We start from the raw sequence: 16,938 nt of genomic DNA on the forward strand, positions 1-16,938 counted from the left end.
AGGGCTGTGGTAAATGTTTGTTGAATAAATAAATGCATTAATTAATTCATTCCCCCCCCCCCCCGTTTCATTTTCTTCCCACCCACTGGCACAGAAGAAGCACCTGCCGCCTGGCCAGGATGTGTGCCTTGCTCAAGGTCACTCTGCTGGATGGGGAGTCGGGATGGGGGCCCAGGTGGTCTCCGCACAGCGGGGCCCGGCGGGTCCCAGCGTCCCTGTTGCACTGCCTGTGTGCTGTGTTGTTTTGTGGACCAGGTGTAAACGCTTCCCAGCTAGAAGCCGTTTGTTTGGGAAATGTTGCTCCCCCTCCGTGGGTCGGCTGCGTTCTCTGCACGGCGGCTGACGCGCTGCTGAGGCTCCATAAATATTAAATGGGTATTAAAAGAAGGCTCTGCATTCCCAGTTTCCCTGATTTCTTCAAGCAGGGCCCATTGCGAACCCCCTTTATGTGAAATGCAGCATTTCACTGCGGAGCGCCTCCTGGGACGCCTTGCCACCCGCCTTTTCTGGCTGAGTCCCCTGGTGCAGAGCCGTCCTCCCCCGCCCCCAGCTGCAGGCCGAAGGCAGGGCCTGTAGGCTCATGCCCCTCGGGGGCAGGGACGGGTGGAAGCCCCTGAGACCTCCCCTTTCAGAGGGCTGTGCCTGGCCGGCCAGCCTCCCTGCAGGGTTGTGCGGGAGAGGGACCAGGAGTCTTCAACCTCCAGCCGAGGCCTCTTGGCACCCCCCCACCCCCGCCAGGTCTGCGCTGGGCACTAGGGAAAGAGACTGGCGAGACACGTACTTGGTTCCTCCACCCATCCCTGCATCCTTTCATCCCTCCATCTATTCATCCATCCATCCGACTGTTCATGGGTCCCTCCCTCCTTACCTCCCTCCCTGGAGCCATTCATTCACCAATGCCAGGTGTATGAAAGGGTCTGCAGTGGCCCTGGGGTGACAGGAATAATGTTGGGACAATTGCTAACATTTATTGGGCACTTACTACGTCCTGGGTCCTGTGACAAGCGGTTTCCACGTGTCCCCTTATTTAATCTCCATGACTGAATGAGGGAGCTCCCGTTCTCCCTGCATTCCGTGGCTGAGGAGACAGAGCCTCCTGGAGGCGAAGCCAGTAGCTGATGGTTGCAGAGCTTGGCGGGGGGGAGGGGGGTGGCGCTGGAGCTGCCGTGGGGGGCGGGGAGCGAGTGAGACCCAGGCCCTGCCTCCAGGAGACGTCTGGCTCCTCACGGCACCCTGGAATGAGGACCCCGATCAAGGGCTCTCTGAGGAAATTCTGGCTTTGTCGAGGGGTAAAGGGCGCATCAGCTTTTGCCCGCTGGAGAAGGAGGAAAAGGGGTCCGGGAGCCCTGGCGTCGGGCTGCCTGCAGCGCGACCTTGGTGGCCCGCGCCCTCTGTGCTGTCCCTGACAAGAGTCTTCACATCTCCGAGGTGCGCCTCTCCCCTCTGTAGGTTGGGAGGGTAGGGATGTCCATCTCATAGGTTGGCGGCGAGGCTCGCGGAACAAGACCCCTGCGAAGCGTTGGACGGGGCGGCTCCAAACGGGAACACAGCACCCTGTCGCTGATGGGCTCAAGGGGCGGGGAGGGGGGGGCTGGAGCCCTCGGGGCACAGGACCGCACGGCCGCCGCCAGGGCAGGCCCACGCCGTGCAGGGCTTCGAGACGCTGGGGCTGGGATTTCCGGCAGGGGTGTGTTCCAGTCTGCTGGCATTTGAGAACTTTCGGGTTCTCCAGGCCCTTTTGCTCACAGTCGACACCCCGTTCCGCAGATGCCCCGGTACCTGGGCAGCAGCTGCTCACAGCAGGCCCTCGATTCGCAGGTGTTACATTGAACTGAAGTGCGATCATAATAGGAACATGGAGTCTTCGCTGAGTGCTTGGTACCCGCCAGGCGCTATGCTCAGGATCCCCATTCATTTAACCTGCACAGCTGCCCTGGGATGTGGTGTTACTGTTATCAAACTGATTTCCAGGAAGAGGAAGCTGAGGCTCAGAGAGGTTAGGACATTGGCCCAAGGTCACACAGTGAGTCTGTACAATGTTAGGGCTTAAACCCCTGTCCAGATCTGGACCTTGGGAGGTCTGGGCCTCAGCGTCTGCGGCCCCCAGGCCTCTCCCAGGGTTACAGAGGGAAACAGGTCAGCTCCCACAGGGATTTTGTGAGTCCAGAGGCCAGGACACCCCCACTAGGGCACCTCAGAGGCCTGCCAGGCCGTCTCTGCTGGGAGAGCAGAATCACAGAGAAACAATTAGCAGGACAAAGAACAGGAGCAAGTGTATTCTGGGGGGAAAGCAGATTTTTTTTCTTGTCTTCCAAGTGGAGAAGAGGGAGAGATGTGGGTTTTGAATTAGGATGCCTTTTTTTGGGGGGGGGTGGGGGAGGAGGAGGATATTGCTGTTTATTACACCTTGTATGGGCACGATCTTTGAGATTTTTAAAAAATTAATAATCCACTTCGCATGTAATTAAAATGTTCTCCAGTCTCTAATTTTTGTCGTTTTCCTAATCTACTTTGTTTTCTGACGGTGTCGATTCTTCTTCCATGCGCAAAGCAAAGGGGATTTTTCTTCGTTTAACGTGACTGGGATATGACTGACCAGGAATAGTTTACATGATATTATTTTCTCCTCGGTTAAATTCAGTGCAAATGGAACTGGAGGGTCTTAATGACCAAAAATGGAAACAAAACACAACAAAACATCTTCAAGGCCTTATCTCTTTACACAGTTAAAAAAAAATGATTATGGGAACGCATGAGAAAGCTAGCTGGTCTTAGAAAGGAGGCATTGGCTGTGATGGGCAGTGTGTGAGCCTGTCGGGGTAGGATGGAGACTGAGCCGGGGCCCGAGTCGGAATCGGTCAGAAGGATGTTAAAATCCAGTTGCTGCAAATGCAGGCGGTACTTTCCGAGGGAAGACAGGGCAAAGAGAATGATGGCATTTGCAGGCTGCGGTTCTGTGTGGATTGGATTTGGGAAGGTTTTTTTTTTTTTTAAGTAGATCCTCCCCCGCCCCCCCCCCCCCCCCAGGGCCACCCCCTGAGCTGAGTTGGTGGATGGCAATCTGTCTGGGAAAATCCCTTCTCTAGGCTCTGCTCAAAGATATCTTTAGGCAACATTGATGTTGAGGAAGGAATTTGCGCCCGCCCGTGCTCTCCACTTGCTGGGGCTTGCAGGGGTGTGGGTGGGGTGTGTTTGGGGGTCTGTGGGGAGGGGGCTGGGTGGCAGGGGAGTCTTCCCTATTCCCCCATTCGGGTAAGTGAAACTTACCTTACCTGTTTCCAGAATACCAACCATTGTCCTGCCCCAGCTCCCGGTCACCCTGTGGGCTCTGGCGAATTTTGTGGAAGAACAACAACAAAAAAAATGTCTTAAGTATTTAAACATGTCGGACCACGCATGCATCCGTCCCCAGCGTTGTGGGTTTTTTTCTTTCTTTCTTTTTTTTTTTTTTTTGGTCCCCCTCCCCTTCCTCTTCTTTTCTTTTTACCAAAGTATATTCATCAAACTGCTGAGTTGGAAAGATCTGTAATGAGTTTTTGAGCTGTATGACTGTGTTTTTTTTCTCTCCCCCCTTCGTCTTTCTAAATCTTCATCTGACATTAAATAAAGCAAATCCCAAACAGATTAACTGTCGTACGGTTCTGCTCCGTCTCCTCAGTCTGTTCCCAGGTCTGGCTTGGGGCCGGGCGGCGGCAGCGGCGGGAGATGCCTGGGCGGCCAGCAGAGGTCCATGTGGCGCGCTAGGTGGGATCCCGGCGTCCTGAAGGCAGAGGCCCTGGCCCTCCTGCCCTGCGGCCTGGGCATGGCGTTCTCCCAGTCGCACGTGATAGCCGCTCGGAGGCACCCACACAGCCGGCTCATCATTGAAGTGGACGAGTACAGCTCCAACCCCACCCAGGCCTTTACCTTCTACAACATCAACCAGGGCCGCTTCCAGCCACCGCACGTGCAGATGTAAGTGGGCCGGTCTGGGTGGGACCGGCTGCCCCGGGTGGGCTCGCGGACGCGGGGTGCCTCCCGGCCTCGGGGCCCAACGGCTGAGGATGCTTGTTGGCCGATGTGATTCTGGAGGCTCCGAGTGGGGAGGGATGTGTGAAACGTCGCTGGGACGGCCTGGAGGCCGGTTCTGGCTCCGAGTGCTGTTTCAGTTGGCCGGGAGATGTTTCACAAATATTTAACAATGAGGTGATGGCACATAAAAATCCAGACTTCTGGCTTTGCTTTAGGAAACCGCAAGTCCCAGCAACTGCGGGCCCACAAGGCCTCACGGCGATGTCTGGGACGCTGAGCTCCAGATGCCCCTTCTTGGTATTTGGGTTGGTGACTCCTGGTCTAATTCATGTTCCTCATTGTACAACCGGGGAGACTGAGGGCCCGAGAGGGAGGGGCCTTGCTCCAGGCTCCAGGCAGGTTGGGACCCTAGTTTTGGGCTGGCTGTCTTCCCTGACCTCTGTCTCTTTCTTTTGTCCAGACCCCTTTTGCTTCTATAGGGAAAGCAGAGATGCTTTCCTCAAGGACTGGGGAGTCCTGCCGCCTGCCCACTGGGGCTGATGGAGAATTCCAGAGATGTCCCAGAAGGAAGGCCAAGGCGAGGGCACAGATTCGGGATCCCCTGGGACTGGGGGGAAACTTTCCCCTCCCTGGGTGGTTTTCTGAGGTCTGGAGAGGCAGGGGAAGCCCAGGGAGGAAGTGGTTAAACTCCCGGCTCTGCCCCAGGCAGCTCCTAGAAGACCCTCCCCCTCCTTTATCCCCGACTTCTTCCAGGGCTGTGAGCACCAACTCGAGGGAGCAGTGATAACGTGGGGGCCTGGTGGCTGTCCCTTTGGGGAGACTGGAGAATCTGGCTCGTGGACCACTTTGGAGAAGGAGGCCAGGGGGTTTCCAATCCCAGGCCAGGAGGTTGGGGGCGGGCGGGTCGCTGCCTCTGGTTCCCACGTGGCTCCCTCAGGAGCCGCCCTCTGTTGGGAAGTGTGAGTGCGGACAGATTCCTCATGGGAAGAAGGGCTCTGGAAGGCAGGCAGGCAGGCACCAGGCCTGGGGTGTGCTCTAGCGCTGGGCATGCACCCTCCCCTCGGTGCTTGCTGGGGAAAACGCTCATCTCTGTGGGCACTGAGGCCTGGTGTTGTCAGCAGCTGCCTACTTTATTTTTTGGCACATGTCTACTTGCGGAACTAACTGCCTCCTATTTCCATTTTGGGGGCCGGATTGGCAGGTTGGGTCAAGACGGAAGGCCCAGGTTCGCATCATTCGATTTCTTAGCGGTGGGGACCTTGAGGCCTGGCAGGGCCGCTGCAGGGAGGGAGACCTTCCCCAGGCCGGGTTTTGTCTTTTGTCCATGGGGTTAGTCCTCTGGGGCTGGAAGTGACCCTGCCTGGGGTCCCCGGAGGCTGGGCTGGACTCTTGCCCCAGCGGGGACGGGCAAGAGCACCTGGGTGGCAGGCAGAGCAGGTGGGGTTCATGTAGCCTGTGCCCCTGCCCCACTTAGAAGGGTCCCCGGGCTCTGGAGATAATGTCGTGTGGCACCGTGCAGAGCTGTCGCTTACAGGGCCCCGCAGACACCCAGGCAGGCCCCAGCCCCAGAACAGAGCTGGGGGAACAGGAGGTCAGAGGGGAGGAGGCCTGCCCCACGCCCATGCCCATCTCACCCGGCCTGCTCCACGTGGCCACCTCCCGGGACAGGGGTTCCAGGCTGCCATCGGCAGCGGGGCTCAGGGGTTTGGGCAGTGAGTGCCCCAGGAAGAGCATGCCCCGAGCCCTGGTTCTGGGCTCCTTGTCCAGTGTTCCCTCATTGCCTGCTCAGGCCAGCCCGGCTCTGAGACGCAACTTGGCATAAAGCCGGGGGAAGCCAGGGCCAGGCAGGGATTGGGGGGCTGCTTCCTCCCACCCCCCCTTCTTTCAGACTGCAGGCCCCCAGCACGAGGGAAGCGTGTGGGCTGCTGATGGTGGCTGTGCAGGTTTCCATGGCGAGTCTCCATCGTGGGAGACACAGGGAGGATGGATGCCGCTTCCCGACACGTGATTTATCACTGCCCTGGGCTTTGTCTCCGGGGTGAGGGATCGAGGGGCCGTATTTAATAAATCCACAATTTATATTCAATAACAACAGTGACAATCCAAACGTGGCCCCCGGTTGAGCCGTGTGATTTATGTGGTTGCCCCAGAGACCCTGGGGGTGATGAGACTGCCTTTGCCTGAATAATGAATCTCTGGATCTGGGCCTCTGGGTTCAGGGCCCCGAGACCAAAGATCCCTCACCCTGAAGTCCTAGAAACCCTGTGGTGGCCTAGGGAGAGCCCCTCCAGGTGCCAGCCCTTCTGCCCTGTGGGGGGCCGGGTGGATGTGTGGCCCTGTGACCGGTGAGAAGCCTTGATGGGCAGGGTTATCCTGACGGTCTGCCTGAGAGGTGCCTTGGGGGCTGGTGTCGGGCATGGTGACTCTTCTCGCTGACCTTTAGAAAGAATCCTGTTGGTGGAGACTCGAGTCATCCCATTTAAAGACCCTCCAAGCACATCTTGAAGAATGTGGCCGAGGGGTGCCTGGGTGGCTCAGTCGTTAAGTGTCTGCCTTCAGCTCAGGTCATGGTCCCAGGGTCCTGGGATTGAGCCCTGCATTGGGCTCCCTGCTCCACGGGAAGCCTCCTTTTCCCTCTCCCACTCCGCCAGCGTGTGTTCCTTCTCTCACTAGCTCTCTCTCATCAAATAAATAAATAAAATCTTAAAAAAAGAATGTAACCAAGTGGCTGGAGCATGGCTGTGAGCCCGGCCTGGGGATGCCCCTGTGTGCTGGGCTCCTGGACCTCCTAGCCGTGCCCGGTCAGTGCGTTCATCCCCTCTCCGATGCGCTGAGGTTTCAGAGGGGACCCTGTGATCCCAGCCCGTCCACACGCTGAGAGGCCCCCAGAGGCAGTGGGGGTCGGCCTTGAGCCCAGAGAGGACGGAGGGGCAAGGCAGAAGGAGAGGTGAGGCCTGGAACATTCCGTGCCTCCTCCTGCCTCAGGTCCCTGCGTGTGCTGTCACTTCTGCCTCCCCCAGGCTTTGCCCTGATAACAAGGACTCATTCTTCAGATCTCACCCAGCCGTCACTTCCTCGGGAAGGCTCTCTGATGGCTCGCCAGACCAGGTCTCCCCTTCCCTCGAAGCTGGCCCCAGCTCTAGGGGCTCTCCCTGCCACCAGCCTGGGGCTGGGCCCTGGAGCCTAGCACAGCAGAGAGATAGGAAGAAGAGAGAAAAGGGAGTGAGGATAAGGCAGGGAGTATGGCCCCAGAAGAGTGGGGGAGATCAAGGAGGGATTCCTGGGGGCAGCGGCATAACCCCTGGGCTAGAAGGACCAGCAAAAGCAAAGGCTCAGAGGTGGGAAGGAAGGGCAGGCACGGGACTCAGGAGGGCAGCGTGGTGGGAGTCACCTCAGAACGAGGGCCTCGTGAGAAGAGCACTGGGCATTTGTGTGACACTGAGCTAATCAGTCACTGCCTGGGTCTCAGTTTCCCCACTGTTGAATGAGGGGAGGGGATTGGTAGGCTCTCCCATTCGGGAACACCATGGCTGCTGCGCAGTCACTTGTCTAGACATGTGGTTGGAACCTCACTGAAGGGAGGAGTCCTCTGCCCCCCACGGCCCCCCATCCTTCAGAGCTCCCCATTTCCCCAGAAGTAGAGATGACGGAGGGGACGGTCTCTGCAGAGTTTTTGCACTTCCAGAGAGCCAGTGGCTCATGGGAGGGGGAGCCCCGAGAAGGGCCAGGGCCCAGGAAGCGGCTGCAGGGGGCACTCATATCCAGCCTTCGAGCCTCGAAGGTCTTTGAGTTTTCACACCTTCTCCCAGAGTGAGCAGGCTGTCCCCACCTTACAGAGCTGGCCTGGAGGGTGGGAGGGTCCAGGGCACAGTGAGGAGGTGGCCCAGTTGGGGTGCAGGCCTAGTCTGGGCGCCGGAAGCCATGTTCTCTATTCTGCACCCTTCCTGCCGCCATGATCCCTGTGGGAATATCCCTTGTTAGGCGGGGGAGAGGTGGCGACAGGTTTCAGGTCTTAGAGAGAAAGCTGCAACTGTCACCTTGTCTCTGGCCCCTGCAGAATGTCACTGGAAAATAACCATTTTGCTTTGTTTTCTCTTGTCACAGAAGGTGTTGGGGTTAGATGCCCAAATTCCTGTCGTGAAGACCCAGGTTCAAATCTACTCTTTAACTTGCTAGCCAAGGCCTTGGATACAGGACTAACGTTTCCAACCTCAGTAACTCCCTGGGACCGCTGTGACTCAGGTGTTAGCCAGCGTTTGGCATGACAAGTGTCAGAAACCCAATGTGAGTTGTCTTAAGGGTAAAAGAAGAGTTTACTGGCTCACCTAGTTAGTGAGAAAGTCCATGTTTGGACCCAGCTTCAGGTATGTCAAGCTCTCCCACCTTCTGGTATGCTGCCTTTCTTTCTCTTTCTCCATATCTTGACTCTTCTTCTTCTTCTTCTTTTTTTTTTTTTAAAGATTTTATTTATTTATTTGACAAAGAGAGAGAGATAGTGAGAGCAGGAACACAAGCAGGGGGAGTGGGAGAGGGAGAAGCAGGCTTCCTGCAGAGCAGGGAGCCCGATGCGGGGCTCGATCCCAGGACCCCGGGATCATGACCTGAGCCAAAGGCAGACGCTTAACGACTGAGCCACCCAGGCGCTGCATATCTTGACTCTTCTTTTTCTTGTCCTCGTCTGTAAAATGGGCATACCCATAGTACCCTGCCCACACAGTCATTGTGAGCGCGAGGACAGTGAGTGTGTGTCATGCGCTTAGCAGATGACCAGCTCTCGATCTGGGAGAAGCATCAAGCACCCATCCCATTACCGTTTGTTGTTATTTCAATACAAAATACAAGCCAAATAGCTGGAGGATGGTGCAGGGAAGTAAGATTCTTTATTTTTTTCTCTGGGGATTATTAGGTTTGCATCCTCACTGAGCTCAGTAGCCTCGAGGTGGAGGGATATAAGCACGTAGTTAATTAAAGAGCCCGGGCTCCAGCAGCAGGCCAGCCCCACTGGAGCCCTCAGAACTCACGCTACTCTTGGCTGGCTGCTGGCGGGCGGGGCTGAGGCCTGCTCAGGCTCCTTGCTAAGGGGCTCAGGGGAGGAGAGCTTGTTGGGACCAGAGGTGGCTCTGGAGGTGGCATCTCGCTCCCTGTCTCTGCCTTCTTCGTCTCTCTTGTCTCTTTGACTTGGCCTCTGTCACCTTGTGGCATGCCCACGACCTCAGTGTGTGTAGGGGTGAATGAGTGAATGAATGAATGAATCTGATTGGCTCACTCATGTTCCTGTGCCAGGACGAGAGCCCAGTAGCGATCGGCTGCCCTGGGTCCAGTAGCTGTGTTGGGGCAGCAGGATGTGCAGGTGACCCGCAGGCCTGCCACCTGCCAGACTGTCTGTCAGGGGCTGGGGCGGGGGGAGGGGCCAGAGGAGGGAAGGGACTCAGAGGACAGAGGTGTGGGAGGGGAGATTTTAGCTCCCAGACCAGCTCAGGTCCTACCTCCCCCTGGAAGCTTCTGTGGAGCCCCTTGTTGGGGTAGGGCCTTCTCTGGCCCCCAGCTTCTCTGTTGCCCCATCAAAGCTGTCTGGCCAAGTCTGTCTCTGCCATCAGTCTGGAGTCTCTTGGCCTGGGATCAGGCCTGGTTCATCCCTGTAGCCCCAGCATTGAGCTCAGGGCAGGCCCACAGCGGGTGGGCAGAATGTGCTGGGCTGAATGAATGAATGAATGAATGAAAGGATGCTTGGATGCAGAAGGAAGAGGAAGAGTCCCAGTGCCTTCTTGCTGGTTGCCATTGGACTCAGGGAATCTTCCTGTTCTCCCTGGTCACACCTCGCTCGGACCTGCTGGGGGTCTAACTCGGCTTGAACACCCCCCCTCAAGGGCCAAGCGGGCTCCCGGCACCGGGATGCCATGCAGAGAGGCTGGCTTGGCGCCTCCGACTGTGGTGGATAGAGCGTTCTAATGCTCCCTGCACATTAGCATGCTGAACCCACGTCTCTCGTAAGGTGTTAATTAAATTTCTTCGAAGTATATTGTCTGAAAAAAAAAAAAGGATAATTAGAAAGATGTCTTTAAAAGTATTTATGTAACTGATACGGTACCGCTTTTGGTTTGCCGCATAATTAGATTTAAACACAACTCCTCGAGCCGCATACTCATTTGGAGATAGCTGCTCGTTGAAATGTCATTGTGTTGTTTTTAAGAGTTTTGAGCCTGGCAAAATCATTCAGCTGAGGAGGTTGAACGTGGCAGGGGGAGGACTGAACTGGGAGCACGGAGCACTGAACTGGGAGCACAGTCTCCCTTTATTCCCTGGGACGCCAGAGGCCACTCTCTCAGTGCCATTGTCTGCGGAACCAGAGGGCTATGGCGGGCTTCCCGGAACAAGAAGTTACATTCCTGCAGCTCTTTTAATTTTCTGGTAATTTTTGTTTAGTGAGGTAGCTCCATTTTACAGGCAAGCAAAGCAAGGCCAAGTTGAAGGTCATACATTAGTGATAAGGGGCAGAGCTGGGGTTTGAAGCCTGGTCTTCTGATTCCAGGACCCTTTTCCTACACACCCATGGGAAGCCCTTGTTTTTGTTTTGTTTTTAGAGATTTTATTTATTTATTTGAGAGAGAGAGAGGGAGAGCATGAACTGGGGGCGGGCAGAGGGGGAGGGACAAGCAGACTCCCCACTGAGGCTCGATCCCAGGACCCTGAGATCACAACCCGAGCTGAAGTCAGATGCTGAACCTCCTGAGCCACCCAGGCGCCCCTGGAAAGCCCTTGTTTTAAAAATGATGGGACCATCTCAGAGTTTAGAAAAACTGCCTTGGTTTCACGTGCCCCCGTGAAGTCCCCGCTTTCCCACGCGGCTCTCCCTGGGTGCTGTGCGTGCTCCGAGGGGCGCTGCGGGGGGACAGCTCTTTCACTAGGACCAGAGACTATAGCCCTTGCCTTGTTGACGGGGCTGACGGCGTGCCCGAGGGGGTGAATGAGACTGGTTTTTAGGGGGTGAAAAAAAAGCTTATCCTTATTATAAAGCCTAGATATACATACAGTGCATGAATACATATACAGCTACCTATGGTGTTAAAATCTCATGGGAGGGGAGCGAGTAGGGAAAAAACATCTAAAGAGGCCCCGCAGCGGTGATGGGAGACAGGGTCAGCAATAGCCAAACAGTGGGCTAGCTGTCACAATCACACAGTGCCCACTGGTGCTCCCCACTCGTTACCTCCTTGGACCCTCTGAGGGCCTCGTGTTATAGAAGGGACACTGAGGCCCGGGGGACCACACATTTTTGCCCGGCTGGCGAGCGGAAGAGTCAGGACTCGGACCTCCGATGTCCCATTGGGAAGGCTGGGCGCACCGTCTGTGTTCGGGGTGGACGTGGTCCAGGCGGACGGGGCTGTGAGGTGTGGCTTCAGCCACGGGCTGGACACGGGTCACCTGCCGTGTCTTCTCTCCCTGCAGGGTGGACCCCGTGCCTCACGATGCCCCCAAGCCGCCCGGCTACACCCGCTTCGTCTGTGTGTCTGACACCCACTCGAGGACAGACCCCATCCAGATGCCCTACGGCGACGTGCTGATCCACGCCGGGGACTTCACAGAGCTGGGGCTCCCCAGCGAGGTCAAGAAGTTCAACGAGTGGCTTGGTAGGTGCTGGGCAGGAGGTGGCCTTGCTCTGCTCCCTGGGGAAGCCCTCCCTGACCTCCCACTCTGTCACACCTCGACGTCTCCTACCCCAGCACCTGTCTCAGCTGTGACTTGTTTGTGCGATTCTTTTGGCCTGGGAGATGCCCTCCTGAAGGGATTTTGCTCAGGTCTGTTTATGTCCACTGGCGTGTCCAGCCCCCCGATGCCTGGTACAGGTAGGTGTTCAACAAATAATTGGTGAGTGAATGAATGAATGAATGAATGGGCGAATGAATGAATGCCTCTCTGGGAATGGCGATGTCCGGGCAGGCACCACCCACTGCCCTTGTGACGGCTTCCCCAGTGAGGGGACCCGCCAGCAAGAGGACACGAGTAGGCCCCTCCTGGGGGCAGCTGAGCGCTGTGGGCAATGGTGGGCGATGATTTACAAGCATACCCCCAGGGATTTGTCTTCAGCTTTTTGCTTTCTTCCCAAACAAAAACGACATAAATATGGAGTGCCCCTGGGAAAAGCTGCTTGCTTGGAATCCAGAGAAACCTCCGAGGGTGTTGTCGCTGCCGTGGCCTGGGGGACAGATGGAGGGCCCCTGGGTGGCCTCGCTACGAGCTTCCGGTCTTAGAGGTGTGGGTGCAGGGCCAACCCACCTCAGGGCCCAGCCCCGCTCCCTGGGCTGCCAGCCGGTCCCACCCCCAGGGCCCTCCTGCTGCACAGTTGGCTGGGAGCTCCGTGAGCAGAGGGCCAGGAGCGGCGCGGGGAGGCTGCAGTGAGCGAGGGGCCCAGCTCCACCAGTAGAGACAAATATTTACAAGCAGGGCCTTCCCCTCTGCTTGGCAGGCTTGGAGCTTTAAATATTGATTTTTTGAACGGGAAATTCTGATCAAGTGCCCTGCTTGGGCTGGATCGTGTGAAGGACGGGGTGGGAGAGAGCTCCTGCAGGGTGGGTCGGCCGCAGGCTTCTACCCGGCCCCGTGCTGCCTCCTGGCCCCGGCCGCCCCCTAGGAGGGGGTCCTCGCTGGCTTCTCGTCCCCCTGGCTGTGGGTCTCCAAAGATGTGAGGCTGCACTTGGCTGAGCCAAGAGCCTATGTCTGAGGCAGATGCCAGGCTCCCACTGTGGGCCAGTGTGTCCCTTTATTGTTTATGTTCACTTGCGTGAATGAATGAATGAATGAGTGACTCTCTGGGAATGGCGATGCGGGGGGCAGGCTGTGTGTACCGTCATACGTGACTTTTGGGAACTAGGTGAATTTAGGGACAGGTGCTGTTTTTGTCCCAATTACGAAGTAGAGGATGTCAGCCCGAGGTTCTCACCCTGAGGTTCTCTGGGGGGGGACTGTTTCCGACGAGCCCCCGGCTCACGAAGAGGTCCCATCCCCGTGGAGTGGATGAATGAACCAAACAGGTTTTCCCTGCTGTTGGTGCAGGGAAAGGGGGCTGTTTCAGGCCGAGGGGACAGCGGAGGCTGGGCGTGCAGGTGGACACTTGAGAGGAGCCGCTGTTTGCTGTGGCCGGCGAGGGGCTTTGGGGCATTGAGGGTCCTTGAAGAGAGGGCTGTTCTGACCACAGCTCTGAACCTCAGGATCACTGGGGGTGCAGGGGGCCAGCACGGTGAGGTGGGCATTTTAGAGACACCGTTCTACCTGCCTCTTCACAGAAGTCAGAACAACCATGGGAATTTGGGGGTCTTCATAATTTGCACTTGGAGCCGCATTGATTTATTTGCCTGGGCTGTTGCTAGGGGTGGGGAGTGTGAGCTTACAAAGGGGTCTCCCTTTTAGAAAAGGTTCCTTTCCCCCAGGCTTCTCCCCTTGGCTGCTTTGAAGTGTTTGTAGACGTCATTCAAGTAGGGTGGGCTGGGGTCGGGGGGCTTTAAACCCAAGAATGAGGAGTCCCTCTCGTACTTGACTGAGTGGCAAGGAATTCGCACGTGAGTGAACATTTAAATAGGAGCAGCTTCTAGAAGTCCATTTGCAGCTGGCTTTTTGGGAACATGCTTGTTGTACGAAAGTAAGACTCATCCTCCTCGGGCTGGCAGTTCAGGTCCCCGGGGATGTGGTGGTCATGGCTGAGAGGTGGGCGGTGCGCTCATTAGGTCCGTGTAGGTGCATCCATCTGGACACATGTGCATCTTTAGACAGCTAGTGTTTAATGAGTGATAGTATGTGCCAGACACTCTTCTATGCCCTTTGTGTGTGTGATCAAATCATTAATCCTCCTGACAACAGAATGAGGGGGGAGCTGTTGTCATCCCCATTTTGCAGAGGAGAAAACTGAGGCCCAGCGAAGTGAAGTGACTCACCCAAGGCCACACAAATAGTAAGGGGTGGAGCTAGGATCCCAAGGCAGGCAGTTGGACTCCAGAGCCGAGCTCATGCTGACCCATATCTCCTTTCTTGGTCTTCTTACGGTGAAATCTCTCTGATTCAGTGTAACTGGACTTTGCCAGTTGGGGCCGGATGTCCTGGGTCTGCTTCCTGTCCTGCTAATTACAGAGGCCACGTGACCTCTCTGAGCTTCAGTGGCCTCATTTTTGAGGCAGGTGGTCAGACTCCCTTTGCCCTGCCTCCCTCTTTGGAGGTGGATTTTTTCCAGGCTCCATTAGGATGGAGGAATTGACTGAGTTTTATAAACTGTGAAGTGCTGTGTACCTCGTACCATTGCCCCCATGAGCTGGCGTTTGCCAGATCAGGCCTCCCCTTGGGGTAGAGGTAGGGGTCATGGGTGGGTCCCGCAGGAGGGGGGGCATCTGATCATGAGGTCATGAGGCTGAGCAGCAGGGAGAAGGGGTAGAATAGTTTGTGTGCAAAAGTGTGTGGAGTTTCTGAGAAATGTTGATGTATGATCTTAGCTATGTTGGCAGTTTACACACACACACACACACGCACACACACACACACCCCCGGAGAAAAGACCGGAAGGAAGTACTCATTCACCCATTCAGTCTATCTCACTGAGAACCCACCACGTGCCACGTGTGTCTCAGGCACTGGGGTGACAGTGGGGTGGGAGGAACAGGGCATGCTCGCATTCTGGTGATGGGGACGTGGTGCATCCTGGGAGGCGGGCTCGTGTTCACGTAGGCCTGTGGGCCAGGGACCAGAGTTTGGGGTTGATTCTAAGTGCAATGGGGATTTTGGGGAGGTTCATTAGGGGAGTGACCTTTAAAAAGGTGTTCAAAGGCCTGGATTTAAGAGTTAGATTGGAAGCAAGGAGGCCAGTGAGGGCAGTCTCTGGAATGTTCCAGAACCGAATGTCTGAGTGGGAGGATCATGGGGGATTTTCTTCTTTATGGTTTTCTCTCTCCTCCACCTCGATTTTCTGTAGGGAGCATGTGTTATTCTGGTGGCATCATATAAAGGGAACAGTAAAATCTTATTTTTTTAAATATTTTATTTATTTATTTGAGAGAGAGAGCAGAGAGAGAGCACAAACAGGGGGAGCGGCAGGCAGAGGGAGAAGCAGGCTCCCCACTGAGCAGGGAGCCCGATGCGGGGCTCGATCCCAGGACCCCGGGATCATGACCTGAGCCGAAGGCAGACGCTTCACTGACTGAGCCACCCAGGCGCCCAAAATCTTATTGCTTTTAAAGAAATCTTGGCCTCTCTGGTATCTGGTGCAGGGTGGGGATCAGGGCAGCACTGACCTCAGGCCTGTCCTAGTGTCATCCAGCCACTCAGGAGGTCACCTGGAGCCCTTCCCTAGGCTAGCAGGGCCCCACCTGCCTCTCGGCCCCACTGGCCCAGGCTCTCCTCGGATAAGAAGTTTACAGATTTGAAATTCACAGCTGGCTTCTTCCCCGTTCATGGATGTCATGGAAAGCATTTAAAATCATATTCCAGGGGCTACCTCCAGACAGACAAGAGGAGATTTAAGAAATTAATAAAGGCCTTTATAAGTCAAGATTAGGCACCTAACTGGGGGTGTGTGGCTAAATTCAAGCTGACTCTAATTTGCTGGCAGGTGCATTGCTCTGGGCTTGGCTGTGAGTGGTGACCATGTTCTGCCCATTTACAAGGTTCTTTCTGGGTCTGAGTTCGTTGGAGGGGGCGGGATTGGGGGGGTGACAGGGTTCTCCTGAGAAGACCATTAATATCTTTCCTGTTGGCCATTAATATCCCAAACATATTCATGAAATAGAAATGCCAGCTTGATTTGTAAATGTTCCAGGAAACAGCTAAACAATGGCTAAGGACAGGCTTTTCAGCTCTAAGGAGAGAAAGGGACAGCAAAACTTGCTGAAAATGGAAGAGAATGTGCTAGAAGCTCCTTGCTCCTCCACAGCTAAAGACCTCAGTGTCACCCGAGCCACATTGGCTAACTGCAGTCCTCGTTCTCCACTCCGGGTCTTGGCTCATGCTCTCCCCGCAGTGGGGAACGTTCCTCCTCCGTCCTACGGAGTCCTGCCCACCCTCAAGGGTCGGGGTCTGTGAAGCCTGCCCCACCCCGTTGGGCAACATTGGTCTCTCTTCCCTCTGTGTACTCAGAGCTCCCAATTCAGGCCCTGGTGGCGGCCCTCACTTCGTCGCAGGGAATTATCTGTGCCTTCATGCCCCCGTCCCCCACCTAGATCGTCAGCCCCTGGAGGGCAGGGCTGAGCCTCATCCCCAGCAGCAGCCAGCACTCGGCCCCAGGAGGCCCTGGACAGAGGCTGTGGGCTCGGGCTGGACTGGAGTGAGTGGGGTACTGGTACACGGTGAGCCCGTCACTGCATCCCCAGCAGGCCGTGCACAACCAGCTGCCGTCGGCGGGGGGGGATAGCAGTAAGAGGGGGCTCTGAGGGGCGCAAGCTGTTGCAACATGGAACTTGCGGGGAGTCTGAGAAGACCCAGGGTCGGAGGCTGAGTTGGGGTCTCCACGATGAGGCCAGGAGGTGAGGCCAGCAGGGATCTGGACCCAAGCAAGGTGGGCCAGGTATGCCAGGTGGGCGTATGGGGACCCCCTTGGAGGCCAGGGCTGCTGAGGGCAGGAGGAGAGGCTGAGCCCCAGTGCACCCACCTCCCAGGATGCCGGCTGACCTGAGGCCTCGACACCATGCACATCTGATCCCAGGCAAGAACACCAGGCTGGGGATGCCTGGGTGGCTCAGTCGGTTCAGCGTCTGCCTTCGGCTCAGGTCATGATCCCAGGGTCCTGGGATCGAGCCCCGCATCGGGCTCCCTGCTCCGCAGGGACCCTGCTTCTCCCTCTGCCGCTGTCTCTCTCTCTCTCTGTCTCTCGTGAATAAATAAATAAAATCTTAAAAAAAAAAAGAACACCAGGCTGTTGGCTCTGAGTGCTGGCCATGCCATCAAGAACTGAGT

General features: G+C 56.3%; 1 protein-coding gene across 3 annotated transcripts in view; it reads left to right on the plus strand.

Annotated features, from left to right (window-relative positions):
• Window positions 1-16,938, plus strand: part of MPPED1 (metallophosphoesterase domain containing 1) — a 74,968-nt gene that overhangs the window by 9,204 nt on the left and 48,826 nt on the right. For all 3 annotated transcript variants that reach the window (XM_081822605.1, XM_081822603.1, XM_081822604.1), the window contains exons 2-3: window positions 3,659-3,954; window positions 11,458-11,639. In XM_081822605.1, coding sequence (XP_081678731.1) covers window positions 3,731-3,954; window positions 11,458-11,639 — 406 coding nt within the window. In that variant the 5' untranslated portion in view covers window positions 3,659-3,730. The remainder of the gene's footprint in view (window positions 1-3,658; window positions 3,955-11,457; window positions 11,640-16,938) is intronic.

Source organism: Leptonychotes weddellii, chromosome 5 (assembly GCF_054177405.1).
Source record: "Leptonychotes weddellii isolate Sample4059 chromosome 5, ASM5417740v2, whole genome shotgun sequence".
NCBI lineage: Eukaryota > Metazoa > Chordata > Mammalia > Carnivora > Phocidae > Leptonychotes > Leptonychotes weddellii.